We start from the raw sequence: 14457 nt of genomic DNA on the forward strand, positions 1-14457 counted from the left end.
ACTTTCTGATGGTTGTGCCCTTTAATTCCAGATTCCCGGGTGTTCCTCGCACACTTCCGAGGCCCAGTGTGTGGGGGGAAAGGGGGGGATTTTTCCATCAAGATGGGGGGAGTTCCGGGGGCTCCTCCTCGTCCGAATCGAACTCCACATTCTCGTCTTTGACCCATTTGCCTGACCCATCTGGAACCCACCCTGAACTGCAAGAAAAGGAAGAAAAAAATTTTAAGCCCGGGGAAGGAAACTCCAGGCTAAGCCCCTCATAAGCCCCACCTCCCTGGGGGGGGTGGGTGGGTGGGTTACCTTTTCAGATTCAGGTAATGTTCCAAGGTGCGTCGCTTCTCCGGATCGCTGTGCTCGGACGATTTCCTGGTAGTTCGCCCTTTTCCTTGACGGGGAAATTTCTTCTTGCGAGTCTCTGCGAGAAAGGACGACGGTGAAAATGACTTAGCTTTGCTCGTGCGCGACAGTTTGTTGTGCCAACTGGGGTTTTTTTTGTTCATTTATTTGCCCCCACCTGGTATCCAGAGATAAAACAACAAGCCATCTTTAAGCCATCTTTCGTGCACAAATGATGCTTCTTGGACTTAAACAAGTTTCGCATCTCTTTTCCTGTCCTTAACACTTCCCTGGCTAGCTCTGGTCCTTTCCCAGGGTTAGGGGTTTACGCTCCCTGCGAGGTGGGCCACCCAACTCTGCTCATTTCGTGCCTGGGCTTACTTACAAGATCTCACAACAGCTTCTAACCTGCTGTTGGGGGTCTGCAGCCGGACAAACGGGCAGAGGGGCTCGCGTCCTCTTCGACCTGCTGCCCTCCGTCCATCGAGTCCGAACCGGAAGGCTTGGGCATCCCAGGGGTCTCGGCTGCTGCGACGCCGGCACTCGGCCCCCAAGTACTGGCACCAGCCTCGTTCCTGCACCAAACCAGAAGCCGCAGAGATCCAGATGTGTTAACTGGCCTTCCAAAGAAGGCAGAGAGCCGAGGTGGCACAGTGGTTAAATGCAGCACTGCAGGCCACTTCAGCTGACTGTTATCTGCAGTTCAGCGGTTCAAATCTCACCGGCTCAAGGTTGCCTTCCATCCTTCCGAGGTGGGTAAAATGAGGACCCGGATTGTTGTTGGGGGCGATATGCTGACTCTGTAAAACCGCTTAGAGAGGGCTGAAAAGCCCTATGAAGCGGTATATAAGTCTAACTGCTATTGCTATAAGGCAGAGATCCGGCGGTCGGCCCTTTCCAGATGTGGCTCTCACCTTTTGGGCCGGCAGCAGCTGCTGTAGGGCACGGTTTTCAGCAAGGCATTCTGGGTAATCCTGCGCGTTTGGGCGAGCAACGGGGCTGGTTCCTGAGCCACCTAGAAAGCAAAGCCAAAACCTTAATTTAGCCCACCAAGTTCTCAGTGGAGACTCTGATGCTCCTTCCGTGGGGAGCGTTTATTCCAAAATAAGGATTTAAGGAAATGCACCCTGGGGGGTTAAGATATACCTGTGTGCCCTTTTCTTCTGCGTCCAGGTACGCCTGGTGACGCCGCTTCTGAGCTTCGGCATCCAGAGAGCGTTTCTTCCCGTAAAACTTCTGCAAACCTGTGATGGAGGGGATAAAAAAAACCGTGCTTCGCAGCCGGTCTTTTAAGCTACCCGGAGGAAGCAAAATCTCAAGGCCTCAGTTTCCCATGTCTGTAAAATGGGACTGAACTTTCTGCGGCTTGTAAAGGCGTGCAAACTGACTGGACAGAGGGCCTCTCCCGGTTCAGAGTCAGGGTTAGGGGTTTACCCTGGTTGCAAAGCTGAAAGGGGGCCGGGGTGGGGGTCCGAAGCCCCAAGGACCCTGGCAGACTTACTGGCTAAGTGTTTCTTTCCCGAACGGTGGACCGTGAGCATGTCCAGAGTGTCGAAAACCGGCCTTTGGAAGCAGACGGTACAGGAATATCTAAGGAAAGGGAGGGAGGGAAGTGGGGGGGGACTGAAAGGCAGTCTTTGCACCCCCACCCCACACACACACACAAACAGACCTGGTGTGCAGAGCGGGGGGCCCAGGATCCGCACTCGGGGCCCAGCCACCAAGCAAGCCAAGACCTCACCTGCCGTCGCGCAGGAGCAAAGCTTCGTCCTCGGGGATGTAATTGGCCAGGAGCTCAGCCACCCTCCGTTTCTGCAGAGGGGGGGGGCAGAGAAGGCAGAAATCCAACAGGTTTGCAAAAGAAGGACGGGAGGGAGAGAGAGAAGAATCACAGGGCGCTTTTCCAAAGGGTGAAGCGCTTCGTACAACAGCCCAGCGAGGGAGACCCGGTGGCTGTTGTCGTGCTCCAGGGAGGGAGGGAGTGTGGGGAGGGGTTTGAAAGGAAGAGGGGGAGCCCCCCTTCTCTTAGCCCCCACCCACCCACCCCAATGGCGGCCTTCCTGGATGCTGGACTACAATCCCCATCTCCTGGCCTTGCCGGCGATCTGCAAGGCAACTTTTGCACTCTGCACGTGCTCCGGCACCGCCTGGACCTTGAGCAGCAAAGACGCCCCCCCACCCCCCACTCCATGCCCCAGGCGCCCCCTCCTCACCTTGAGCACCTGCAGCTGGCTGGAGTCGTCGCCCTCCCGCTTGAAAGACATGCTTCCCCCCCCCTCGCCCCCTCCCCCCCAAAAAAAGAACCGCTGGACGCACAGCTGCCGGGACAGGCAAGGAAGGGCTTTCTTGCGGAGGGACGACTAGACTACATTTCCCAGCAGGCAGCCGTCTCCTCGCTCCACCAATCAGGACGCGGCTTTCGGTCGACCGGCAGGGGGCGCTCCGCAGGGAGGGACTCCATTTCCCAGCAGGCAGCGGTCTGGCCGAGCCCTTTTCCCCTCTCCGCCAATCAGGACGCGGCTTTCGGTCGGCCGGTAGGGGGCGCTCCGGCCTGCTTTCCTCTGCCAAGGGACTCCATTTCCCAGCAGGCCCCGCGGGGAGTCCTGTTTGCTTCTGCAAAACGCAGAGCCCGGGAATCTTGCAAAATTAATTATCCATAAAAATAAAAATCATGCAAATCATCTTTTGTTCTCCCGCGGGACAATCTCATGGCAATGACTCGGATGGGGAGAAAAATAAAATAAAAAAGGGAGGAGCCCGACCTCCTAGGACTACACCCCCCATCCTCCTTTGCGGGAGGGGCAGCATGGGTTATGTAGTCTGTCCCCCCCCTGCACCCCAAAACCTGGGGAGGAAAGCAAGGGAGGGAGGGAGGGCACTCCAGTGGCCAAACCAGCCAGGATCCACATGGGGGGAATTTAAAAATAATAATAATACTGAAATTTATTTGGAATAAGGGGTGGGGGAGGCTGGCTGGGGGGGGGCAGGACCACAACTCCCAGCAGCCTTTGCGGGCGATCAGCTGGCCGAGAGGGCGGGGCCGGTGGGAGGGGAGGGGGGGCGCCTGCTCAACTGTCCTCCCAGCGCAGCAGCCGCGATCGCATCTCGGGGCGGGGGTCTCCATGGGCTCTGCTGCCCCTCTTCTGGCGGGGCTCTGCTGCTGAGATGCCCCCGGGCGGGCGGTGGGCAGCGGGGCAGCATCTTCCTTCCCTCCTCGGGGCCAGCGGGATGGCCTCCTCCTCCTCCTCCTCCTCCTCCCCCTCCGGGCAGGGGTCTCCAGGGGCCGCCGGGCTGCTGCGGGGGAGCCGGGCTCGGTCTTACGGCAGCCTGGTCAGCTCGCCGGTGCGCGAACGGCGGCTGGAGCACCAGCTGCGCCCCGGAGACACCCTGCAGGGCCTGGCTGTCATGTACGGGGTGACGGTGAGCATTGGGGGGGGGGGGGAGACGGGTGCATGCCCCCTCCCCTGGCTGGGTTGCAAAAACCAGCAGCCTCTGAGCATGCACAGAGTGCCCTTCCAATAGGGGAGCTAAGCCAATCTGCAAGAGGCAGCCAGATCCCCCCCCTCCTCCTCCTCTTCCTCCCCCTCCTAAGATAGACTGCCTCTCCCTGGGGAAGCTCCGTTATTGCAAAGCGCACCCCCATCCCTTCTCCTTTTAAGCCCCTGGGTATTTCCTCTGCTGAACCAGATCCCCAAATCTGCAGGGAAGTTAAAAGTTTTCTTTTAGCCACCACTCCCATAAGCCACAGCGCCACAAGGCCAGGGTGTGCAGAATCTCTGCAAGGTTTTGCCCCTAAAATCAGACAATTCGAATCTAAAATTTGGCCCAGGGAGGTCATGGGGATGTTGTGTCTGCACAAGGCAGTTTTGGTTTTTTTGGACCGATGAGGACTAGCCCCTTGCTTTGTCCTCCCCCCCCCTTCCTTTTCCAGACAGAGCAGATCAAGAGGGCCAACCGGCTGTACACCAATGACTCGATCTTCCTCAAAAAGACTCTCTGGATCCCCACCAAGCCCAAGGCTTTGTCCAACGGACTGAACTTCGAGGAGGAGGAGGAGGAAGAAGAGGAGAAGGAAGGGGAGGGGGAGGCCGTCCCCCCCGAGTCGACCAAGAAGCAGAAGCAGCCCCGGAAGAACGGATCTTCGGGGGGCTCCGTCCCCAAACACGACCTCTCGGCCGCCGATTTCCTCTTCAAACTGGATTCCGAGATCCGCCGATCGAAGCAGTTGGCGGCCAAGAAGCTGCGGGAAGGGGAGAGCGGGTGAGTGAGGGGAGGTAGGGAGGGGGGGTTGCAGGGAGCAGAGGATTAACAGGGGGAGGGTCTCCATACAGGCAGTCCAGGCTAAGGCGCCCGGAGTTCTTCGGGATTGGGCGGCCTATAAATTCAATAATTCAATAAATTCAATCAATAAATAAAGCTGCTTGCACGAACCACTGTTTTTAGGTAGCTCAGAGCAAGCGAGCCAAGCTGCATTGGGGAATGAATAATTTGACTCCTTGTCCTCTCGGGATGGAGGCAAGAGTGTTGAGGGGTCTGTTCAGGAGAGGAAAATCGAAGCTTTTTGTTATGTTCTCTCCTTTTAAAAAAAGGGTTGAGACCTGAGTCAGGCATGGATGGGGCACCACCAGGTGATTCCAAGCCAGCTTAATGTTCCAGGGCGAGACTCCCCATTTATTAAACCAGTGGCTAAGACGCTGAGCTTGTCGATCAGAAAAGGTCGGCAGTTCAGCAGTTCGAATCCCTAGCGCCGCATAACGGAGTGAGCTCCCGTTGCTTGTCCCAGCTTCTGCCAACTTAGCAGTTCGAAAGCAGGTGAAAAATGCAAGTAGAAAAATAGGAGCCACCTTTGGTGGGAAGGGAACAGCGCTCCATGCTCCTTCGACGTTGAGTCATGCCGGCCACATGACCCACGGAGACGTCTTCGGGCAGCGCTGGCTCTTCGGCTTTGAAACGGAGATGAGCAGCGCCCCCTAGAGTCGGGAACGACCGGCACAGATGTGCGAGGGGAACCTTTACCTTAAAGATTGTTTATTTGTAAAATCCTCCATTAACATTAAATCCTCATGTCCTGTTTTAGCTAAACATCCATAATATTGAATGCCAAAATTTTCTAATCCTCCATGTATATAATTTATTATCATTATCCTTTATTTAACTATATCCTATATCATAACATTTCCCCCCTATTAGTTAAAACTTAACTGTATCTAATTTTGTTTTTTTTATTATTACTAATAATAATAATAATCTTTATATATAGTCCAAAAATATTTCTAACCTTCCGTTCTCATATCCAATTATTACTTATCATAACAGCTCAACATTGTATATATTACTATCATTATCAATTTTTATTTAACTATACCTATTAGCTAAGTTTAGCTAATTTTTATATTATACTCTTCCATCTATCAACCTGTATCTCTCCAATAACAAAACAATATTAATATCTGCTGCCATTTGTGGATCCAATTTCTCCAAACATCTTTTTAAACAAGTTTGTTTAAAAAGATTCTTCAGGCCTCTGCCAAGGGCCACCAGGGGGCGCCTGTGCTCTCAACGGCTTTGGGTTCTAGGGAAGTTTTTGGGGTCTGTTTTCAAGTCTTACAAAAGACACACATCTCGCAAGGAGGACTCTTAAAACCGCAGGTGGGGAAACAGCTTAACAGCTTCCTCTATTTCCCTCCCAGCCCAGTTTGAATTTTCATTTTTCATTAAGTTTAAGTTTAATAAACTTATATGCCGGCCCAATCCCGAAGCCGATTACATAAAAGGCAATTTAAAAAGTACTAAAAAGTTTAAAAAGTGGATTATATTTCTCTAATTTCTCAAGAAGGGACTCTGGGCTTAAAAACTGAAGGACGCTGATGGGTGTTGACACAGCCAGGAATCACGGAAGGGCGGGGGGGGGGGGTCTTGGCTTGGCTGCCCCTCACTCTGGAGGGGTCTTTTTCGTTCGCATTCATCCACTGCAGCTAAAGGATGAAATGCCAGGCGTAGAAAGCGGGCAAGGCGAGATGCTTGTTTTCCCTGGCACCCACTGGCACCTCCTCTCTCTCTCTCTTCCCTCCCCCCCCCCTTTGCAGGATTTTGGGGGATGCAGCGGGAACGGACCCCACGCCTTCCTCGTCCGGCTCCTATCAGGGCGAGCCTTCGCCCCAGACACAGCAGCGGGCGCTTCTAGGCCCCGTGCCCCTCACCCGGATCGCCCGTGCCGATGCTCTGCACGACCAGGAGGATGAAATCTTCAAGCTCTGAGACCCTCACCCCAAAAAAAGAGGGCCTCCGGCATCACCCTGACCCCCCCATCAGGCTCTGGGGAAGAACAGATGCCACCGAAAGGGATGGATGGAGCCGAGGACCCCCCCCCCTCCTCGCCAGCTCTGATTCCTCCCCCCTGACGACGGGCACCTGAGTGGGTGCCTTGCTCCCTTTGCCCCCGCCCCCGCCCCCAAATATTTATTGCCTCAAGCTCGATCCCCAACAACTGGGCCTCCTCCCTCTGCCTTCTCGAGCTCTTTGGGTCCGTCCCCAGAGGGCAGATTGCCGGGAAGGGCTGTGGAGTATGGGCCCGAGGGAAGGATACTGAGCAGCGCGCCCCCCACTCCCCAACAACCCTCCGTCTTCTGATGTTTCTCCCCTGGAATTTGTGGCCCACTATTCTCTGATTAAAGAAGTACAGGTTTTTGCGAATCGGGCGTGGTTGTGTTGTGTCAGTGACACCCGAGGACGCCCTGGGGGGGGGGTCTTCAGTACCCCGTGAATCCTCCCCCCCACCCTTGGAGTCCCAAGGACCGTCCCTGTCGCATCTCTGTGTGAGTCCCTCGCTTGGGTCAAGTGGAGGCAAATGGGCTCCGATTAGCTGCCCAACGCTCCTGCAGTGGAGGCTCCAGGGGGGGGGCTTTTCCTTCCTGTTGCCTCTCCTGATGAGTCCCTGGTCATGAGATAGTGGACTTTGCTGCCCCCCCCCCCAAAAAAAAGGGGGAGAGGGGAAAAAGCCAACAGCCCAGAAACATGGCAATTGAAAAACCAAAATAAGTGTATTTTCAGATTTCTTATTTTTCCCTGAGACAAAACTTCCAGGCTGGATAAAAGTCCAGACAGAGAGAGATAGGAAGGAGATGGGGTGGGGAGGGGGGCATTCCTGAGTTCCCCCCACCCCGAAAACGTAAGCTAGGGATCCATTTCAAGTTGTGTGTTTGTGTGGGGTGAAACACCCCACATCCTTTGGCAGAAGGAATTCTCCATCCATCCATTTGCATTCAGGGACCCTTCCATCCAGCTGAAGAACGCAAGTGCTTTCATTCCAAGCTTCTAGTCCTCATGGATCCCTTGCAAACAGCCCGCTTTAGACCTCAAAAGCAAGCGTGGGAGGGGGAGCTTCCTTCCAGAAATGTGAAGCCCTCCCCCTCCTTTAAAATGTCAGAAACCCCAGCAGACGCCCAAGTGGCGGTGAGTTCCAGAGACCCCCCTCCCCTCCCCCCCTTTTTTGGGGGGGAGGGGCAGTCACAGCTTCCCTTGTTCCATCAGCTGGTTCAGCCCCTGGCAGACCCTCTCCAGGTGGGGCTCAAAGGGTTCTCCGGGGCTGTAGAGCCGGCTCAGGAGTTCTGCGTCGGCGAAGTGGTCGAAGACGTGCCGGATGCGGCCGAGGGATTTGGGGCTCAGGTGCTTCTCCACCAGCCGGAGCAACAAGTCCCGGCATTCCCCCAGCAGCCCCCCCAGCACGGCCCACTCGAAGGTGAAGGCCACCTGGTGGAAGCTGACGGCCGTCATGGCGCCCTGGTGCAGCTTCCGCTTGAAGTCCTCGGCCACGGCCAGCTCGGCCTCGCTGAAGCGCCCGTTGCGGAAGAGGACGGAGACCTTGACCGCCACCTTCACCAGGTTCTTGATGACCTTCTGGGAGGCCGCCCGGTCCTGCGTGTGCTCCTTGGAGATGCGGTAGAGCTCGTCCAGCACCTCCCCGCTGGTCTCGTCGAGGAACATGGTGACGGTGGACTTGCTGGCCATGCGGCTCAGGATCTTCTTCTCCGCTTGCAAAGCCAGGTTGCGGGAGCTGAAGGACTCCATCTCGGCTGCAGAGGGGGGGGTGAGAAGGAGCGCCAGCGTGAGGATGGGGGAGAGACGACCCCAGGCTCAGAATGGGGGGGGCTCCCCAGGAGACCCCCTTCAGCCGAGGAGGCCTTTCCAACCCGGTGGAAAAAAGATGAAACCTCACAGCCTCATTATTATTATTTTTTGCAGCAGGAAACCAGCTTATTATTCTTATTTTTTTAGAAAAAAGAAATCAGGGTTTTTTTTACTGCTTCAGATCTGTTTTTTGGAATGGATGCCATGTTAAGTAAAGCGTGGCTTTGTATGTATGTATGTATGTATGTATGTATGTATGTATGTATTGCAAATTATCCTAAAAATACGACTTCCAGGTGTAGTTATAAAAGAAGAAACAGACTATTGCGATCTCCGGAACTTTAAAATATTAAAATTTAACGTTTAAAAGAAAAACCATTAAAGAGATACCTCCCTTTATACACTAAGATGGATTAATAGTGTATCAAGGCAGGTATCTCTTTAATGGTTTCTACACTCTGACGATGTTTAGCATCGGCTAACGAAACCGAAGGGAGCAATATATTTTAAAGTTCCGGAAATCACAATGTCTGTTTCTTCTTTTATTTATGTCCTTGTGTGTGTGTGTTTGTATGTGTGTGTGTGTGTATATATATAAATATATATTTGCCAATTCTGCTGGTTTGCTTCGACTTCCTCTGCACACCAAGCAGTTTCCCCTTCCGGCCTCCCCCTCCCCTCTGCTCGTGGTTACTTTTCGCTCCCCGAGGAAGAGACCTGTGCGTCTCCGAAGCTTGCCCCTTCCGAATGGGCCCACGAAAAAGGTTGCCCTGGTAGAAATATTGGGGAATGGAAGGAAGCCTTTAATCTTTCTGTATCCAATGTGGGATTTGCAAGGAGTTGCTTTGATGAGCCGGCCTGCTTTTTTTAATTTAAAAAAGCCATATTTTCCCCCTTTTTTCCTTCCTGGCTACCCCCCCCCCTTCCCCTGCTCCAGGTGCCAGGGGGGCTTCCTGCTTTTAGCTGCATCCTGCAGTATTTCAGGATCTCCCAGCAGGGAGGCCATTGGCCTTCAATGTTGAAAAAGGGAAATGCAGACAGGGATGGCAGAGTCAAACTTATGGGGTGGGAGGTGTGAGAACAGCGATACCAACAAGTCTGGTGCCCGTTGCTCTTCCAGAGGCTCCCAGGGTCAAAGCTGGCATCTCCTTTCTCTCCCTGGAAGGCTTGGAGGAGAGAGGGGGGGGGGGAAGGGTGCCTCTGAGCAGGTGCAGAGGGCTGGGTCCCCAAGGGCCGCGCTCAGTGCCTTGGTCCGAGAGCTGAAGGCGAGGCCAGGACGGAGGGAAGGGAAGCGGAGGCGGCATCGGGCGGGCGCGTCTCCTCGTCTTCAAAGCAGCTGCCCCCCCCGCCCGCCAATGCCCCCCCCCCGGGATGCTGGAGGCGGCGCAGGGAGGCACGTGCCGCCGCCCCGGGGCCGAAACCCAAGCCATTTTCGCACGTGCGACTGGCAAGCTGCTGGTCCCAAGGAGATGCGCCCTGGCAGGAAAGAGGGCGCAGGAGTCTCTGAAGTTAGGGGGGAGAGGGTGCCCCGCCCTGGGACGCCTGGAGGGGGATGCTCAGGGAGGGGGGGAGGAAGGAGCACGCTTTGCATATGCTCAGAGGCTCACCTAAGCCTCTCCACGCCGCCTTCAGCCTTAGAGGAAGAGGGCGCATTTTCCGCGCAAAAAAAAACCTCTCCAGACTTTCTAACAAAACAGAGATTTCCCCAATTGTCTTTCGCCATCCCGCTGACTCAGACCCGGTTGCAACACAAGGGGGAGGGGAATGAAGCCCCCCTCCTCCCTCGTCCCCCCCCCATCCATCCCCTCCCTTCCCTCCCCCAAGAAACCTGCCCGGGACCCCAAAGCGCGCGGCGCCCACTCACCAGGAGCCCCGCGGTTTTGCTGGCGCGTCCGAGCCGGCTTGCTGCGCCCCGAGGGAGGGGGAGAAGAGCCGCTGGAAGGTCCCCCCCTCGCTCGGGTCCCACCGAGACTTCCTCCCGCGGCGAGCCCGCCCCATCAGCTGACCCGCCCCGCAGCGAAAAACCCGCCGCACCCCCGAGCGAGGAAGCCCGGCCGCAAGACGGGGAAACTGGATGGTCCGCATATTTGGTGCGCGGCGTCACCCGGGGACCCGCACCTTTCTTCCCCGGAAGGTCTGGCTTGAGAGACCTCGCACATCTGGGCAGACACGTGTCCGCGCCTTGGAGGAAGGACGCGCGTCTGCTCACACATCTGGGCAGGCAGACACGTGTCCTTCCTCCCTGGAAAAGCGGAACAGCTTTGGTTCAAACGTGACAGCCCAGAAGGACGGCAGGCTTAGGTGATGCCAGGCACTTTCTGCCTTCCACTTGTGCCTGTGAGGTCGTCTGGACGGGGTCTCTGCTTGCAGGGGGGTTCGTAGACCTCACTTAAGGCAGGGAGGGGGGAAGAAACACAGCTCCGGAGCATGGCTAGACACCCCTGCTTCCTAGTCCCCAAAAAAACACCACCAAGAGGGGAGTTGCCCTCTTCACTTTGAAACCCTGATTGTGCAGCTTGGCTCGCTCACTTGAGCCACACCAGGCGATTTGAGTCCAGGAATGACTTTCCCTACAGGAGGGATTCCTTTACAACTGCAGGCATCTCCCCCCCCCCCCAAAAAAAAACAAAATTACCTGGAAGAGAAGCCCCAGGACGGAGTAAGCTTTGAGTTGAATTTGCAATAGTGCATCATTCTCCCTTTCCTGATTTTAACCCTCAGCCTGATTGTGTGTGTGTGTCTGTGTGTGTGTGTGTGATCAGACCTGCTTCCAAAGAGGCTGAAACTGACAAGGTACTTGAATTGTTCAGGCCTCAGCAGTGCTCGAAAAGCAACACAACAGCACAAAATCTGGCCAGTTCCTGCTCTGTTTTCTCTCTTCCTTTTTTTGGACTGAAAGGTTCTTCGCAATGGGGGGGGCAAGGAAAAGGGAGGCCGCCAGGCGTTTTTCTCAAGGAGGGCAGGAAAGCAGAGAAGGGCAAAATGAGGGTGGCTGAGCATCCCTGGGGCACCAGGTTCTCCCCCCACCCACCCACCCACCCCATTTACAGGCCTGGGGAGGGGGGGAGCTGGGCTTTGGAGGGCTTACCAGAAACTGTAAAGCCGGAAGTTGAAAAGAGGAAGAGTGGAGAGGAAACCACAACAGACAAGTAGGAAGTGAGTTTGGGGGGGGGGGGGTTTGAGGAGAAAAGAGGGGGGGGATTTTGCAAGGGGCAGCCTGCGCCAATCTCAATTACGGTTCCCTCTGACTGTTGGAACCCAACACCCCTTCCCACCCCCCCCAAGAGTCTTACTCAGAGGAGAAAAAACTCATTTTTTTAAACCAGCAACTCTTCAAGAATCACAAACACACACAGTTCAAGATGGGGCTGGCTTCCTGCTTCCTGTTGGGGCATTTTAAGGGCTGTCCCCAAAGGCAGAACCCATCAACAATACAAAACAACAACAAAAGAGAGAGAGAGGGAGGGAGGGAGGGAGGGAGGGAGGGAGAGAGAGAGAGAGGATCTGAGCAGCTTCTTAAGGTCTAGAAACTTGGCTTGCCTGTTATTTGAACACACACACACACACACACAGATTAACTAACCTCCACTTCCTACTTTAACAGGAGGCTGTTCCATATTTGCTCCCGCCTTCCTGCCCCTCCACCCCAGAAGTGAGAAATGCACCAACGAGGGGCGATTTCCTTCGAACAGTGCAGGGGGGCAATTAAATTTATTCCCTCCCTTTCAACGAGGCTGCCCAAAAATGACCCAGAGTCACTGCAAGCAAGAAACTTAGCCAAGGCTGAAACCAGAAAATTCTGCGTTTCCACTAAAGAAGGCCTCAGCGGCAGAATTCATGAGGACTAGCACCATTTTCTTCCTTTCAAAGGAGGTGGCAAGAAGAAGTGAGAAAAACGGGGGCGGTGAGGCTACACAAGGAGACCTCCCCAGATGCTCCTTTTGGAGTTTTCTTCCAGGCAGAAAGGGGGCTGTGGGGGGGGGGGAATCCCCACTTTTAAGGCTCCATCAAAATATTCATTAAAGTATTCATTAAAATACGTTTTAATGCTTCAACGCTTCTACGCCTTGGAATCAGACCTGGTTGCCAGCCTGGGATGGCCGGGGGGGGGGGGGGGGGCTCGTTCCTTTAGTCTAAGCCCGTCCCACCTCGCAAGGTTGTTGTGAGCGTGCAAACAGCCCCCAAATTTGCAGAAGCGGACTGGGTCCATAATAACTAGATTGGGGAGCAAAAGGGACAACGGAGCCATCCCAGCGCTGGCCACCAGAGGGCAGTGTTCACCACCCTTTGGTGGGGGGGGGTTTCCTGTTTGTTCTTCCATCAAGAATCTTGAATTAAAAAAAGGTGAATTTGATGAAAGAATTTGATGAAAAGCGCCAGCAATTAAGGACAATGACACCCCCCACAACAGCCCCCCCCTTCCTTGTCTATTCCCTTCCTGGTTCTGTTTTGGCAGACCCGAGTTTCTAGTCCTCTTGATTGCATTGCCACGAGACTTCTGCCTGCCCAGGTGAACTCAGGGGCTCAGGATGGATCCATCCCTGAACTGTGGGGTCTGGTTCATAAGCCCCCCCCCCGTCCAATTCCTTGCCACCTGCGCCACCGCGGTGCTGTGCTTTCACACGTCCTCCCAGCTGGGGCGCATCCTGCCTGCCCTCCCACGGTTCAGTCTTGCCAGGTGGTTGATGGGGGCGTATTATGAAGTTCTCCAGGTGGGCATATCTTCCCCCCACCCTCACCTGTCTTGGCATCACAGGTTGCTATTCTGGGCTTGCCACCCCTGGCGCGGCTGTCCTCCTGTCCCCAAAAAGTTTGGATGTTTTTTTCTGGAAAGTTAAAACTTTGAAAGCATCCCAACCAATTTGCATTTTAATAAATCCCTTCGTGTTATTTTTTTTTCCCCTCCCGGCGCCCCCCCCCCCCGGGAGAACCAAGTTCTGAAAATGAGAAATTGAAATGGGCAGGGGGGTGGGAGGCTGAAGAGAGAGGGAAGAAACAGGCCGAGGAGACGAAGTGATCAGGCAAAAGTCTTATGAGAAATTATTGCTTTGGGGGTTTTAATAAAAGCAGGGAGTAGGGAAGGGGGGGCGGCGGGATAAATTGCGGAAAGCTTCAGAATTGGAAAGAAAAGGCCAGGCTTTCAAGCTAAAGAAGTGCTGGCTGGGGAGGGCAGGCCCCCCCTATTAGGCTCCAGCTGAGACAAATTATTACTTTCCAGAACTTTTCATAATTCCTTCCATCCTTCCTTCCTTCTTTCATTTCCTTCCTTCTCTTTTCTATATCTTCCTTTCTTTCTTCCTTCCGGATGGGCAGCCAAGGAAAAGGAATGGAGCCTCAACCCCCAGGAGCAGTCTACCAGAACACACACATTCTATTCTATTCTATTCTATTCTATTCTTTCTATTCTATATTCTTTATATTCTTTATATTCTATATTCTTTCTATTCTATATTCTATTCTTTCTATTCTATATTCTATTCTATATTCTCTATATTCTATTCTTTCTATTCTATATTATATTCTATTCTTTCTATTCTATATTCTATTCCATTCTATTCTTTCTATTCTATATTCTATTATATTCTATTCTTTCTATTCTATATTATATTCTATTCTTTCTATTCTATATTCTATTCCATTCTATTCTTTCTATTCTATATTCTATTCTATTATATTCTTTCTATTCTATATTCTATTCCATTCTATTCTTTCTATTCTATATTCTATTATATTCTATTCTTTCTATTCTATATTCTATTATATTCTTCTATTCTATATTCTATTCCATTCTATTCTTTCTATTCTATATATTATATTCTTTCTATTCTATATTCTATATTCTATATTCTATATTCTATATTCTATATTCTATATTCTATATTCTATATTCTATATTCTATATTCTATATTCTATATTCTATATTCTATATTCTATATTCTATATTCTATATTCTATATTCTATATTCTATTCTATTTTCTATTTCTATTCTGTT

General features: G+C 53.0%; 3 protein-coding genes across 3 annotated transcripts; 1 reads left to right on the top strand and 2 right to left on the bottom strand.

Moving 5' to 3' along the window:
- Nucleotides 1-97: 97 nt before the first annotated feature.
- SCNM1 (sodium channel modifier 1) lies at nucleotides 98-2666 on the bottom strand. Its single transcript, XM_087705007.1, has 8 exons — nucleotides 2550-2666; nucleotides 2078-2148; nucleotides 1838-1926; nucleotides 1483-1580; nucleotides 1251-1351; nucleotides 745-911; nucleotides 301-415; nucleotides 98-197 (listed from the first exon to the last, which is right to left on the bottom strand). Exons 1-8 carry the CDS (start codon nucleotides 2598-2600, stop codon nucleotides 98-100), a joined length of 792 nt encoding a protein of 263 aa, XP_087561133.1. The 5' UTR covers nucleotides 2601-2666.
- Nucleotides 2667-3398: 732 nt separating this feature from the next.
- On the top strand, nucleotides 3399-7023 carry LYSMD1 (LysM domain containing 1). The gene is made up of 3 exons (XM_087705008.1): nucleotides 3399-3756; nucleotides 4268-4596; nucleotides 6423-7023. Exons 1-3 carry the CDS (start codon nucleotides 3502-3504, stop codon nucleotides 6592-6594), a joined length of 756 nt encoding a protein of 251 aa, XP_087561134.1. The 5' UTR covers nucleotides 3399-3501; the 3' UTR covers nucleotides 6595-7023.
- Nucleotides 7024-7547: 524 nt separating this feature from the next.
- TIPE2 (TNF alpha induced protein 8 like 2) lies at nucleotides 7548-10408 on the bottom strand. Its single transcript, XM_087705009.1, has 2 exons — nucleotides 10328-10408; nucleotides 7548-8408 (listed from the first exon to the last, which is right to left on the bottom strand). Exon 2 carries the CDS (start codon nucleotides 8401-8403, stop codon nucleotides 7843-7845), a length of 561 nt encoding a protein of 186 aa, XP_087561135.1. The 5' UTR covers nucleotides 8404-8408; nucleotides 10328-10408; the 3' UTR covers nucleotides 7548-7842.
- Between the last annotated feature and the right edge of the window lie 4049 nt (nucleotides 10409-14457).

The sequence above is a fragment of the Thamnophis sirtalis genome, unplaced genomic scaffold (assembly GCF_051295495.1).
Source record: "Thamnophis sirtalis isolate CommonGarterSnake01/CBP01778 unplaced genomic scaffold, rThaSir2_p1.2 scaffold_2, whole genome shotgun sequence".
Classification (NCBI taxonomy): domain Eukaryota; kingdom Metazoa; phylum Chordata; class Lepidosauria; order Squamata; family Natricidae; genus Thamnophis; species Thamnophis sirtalis.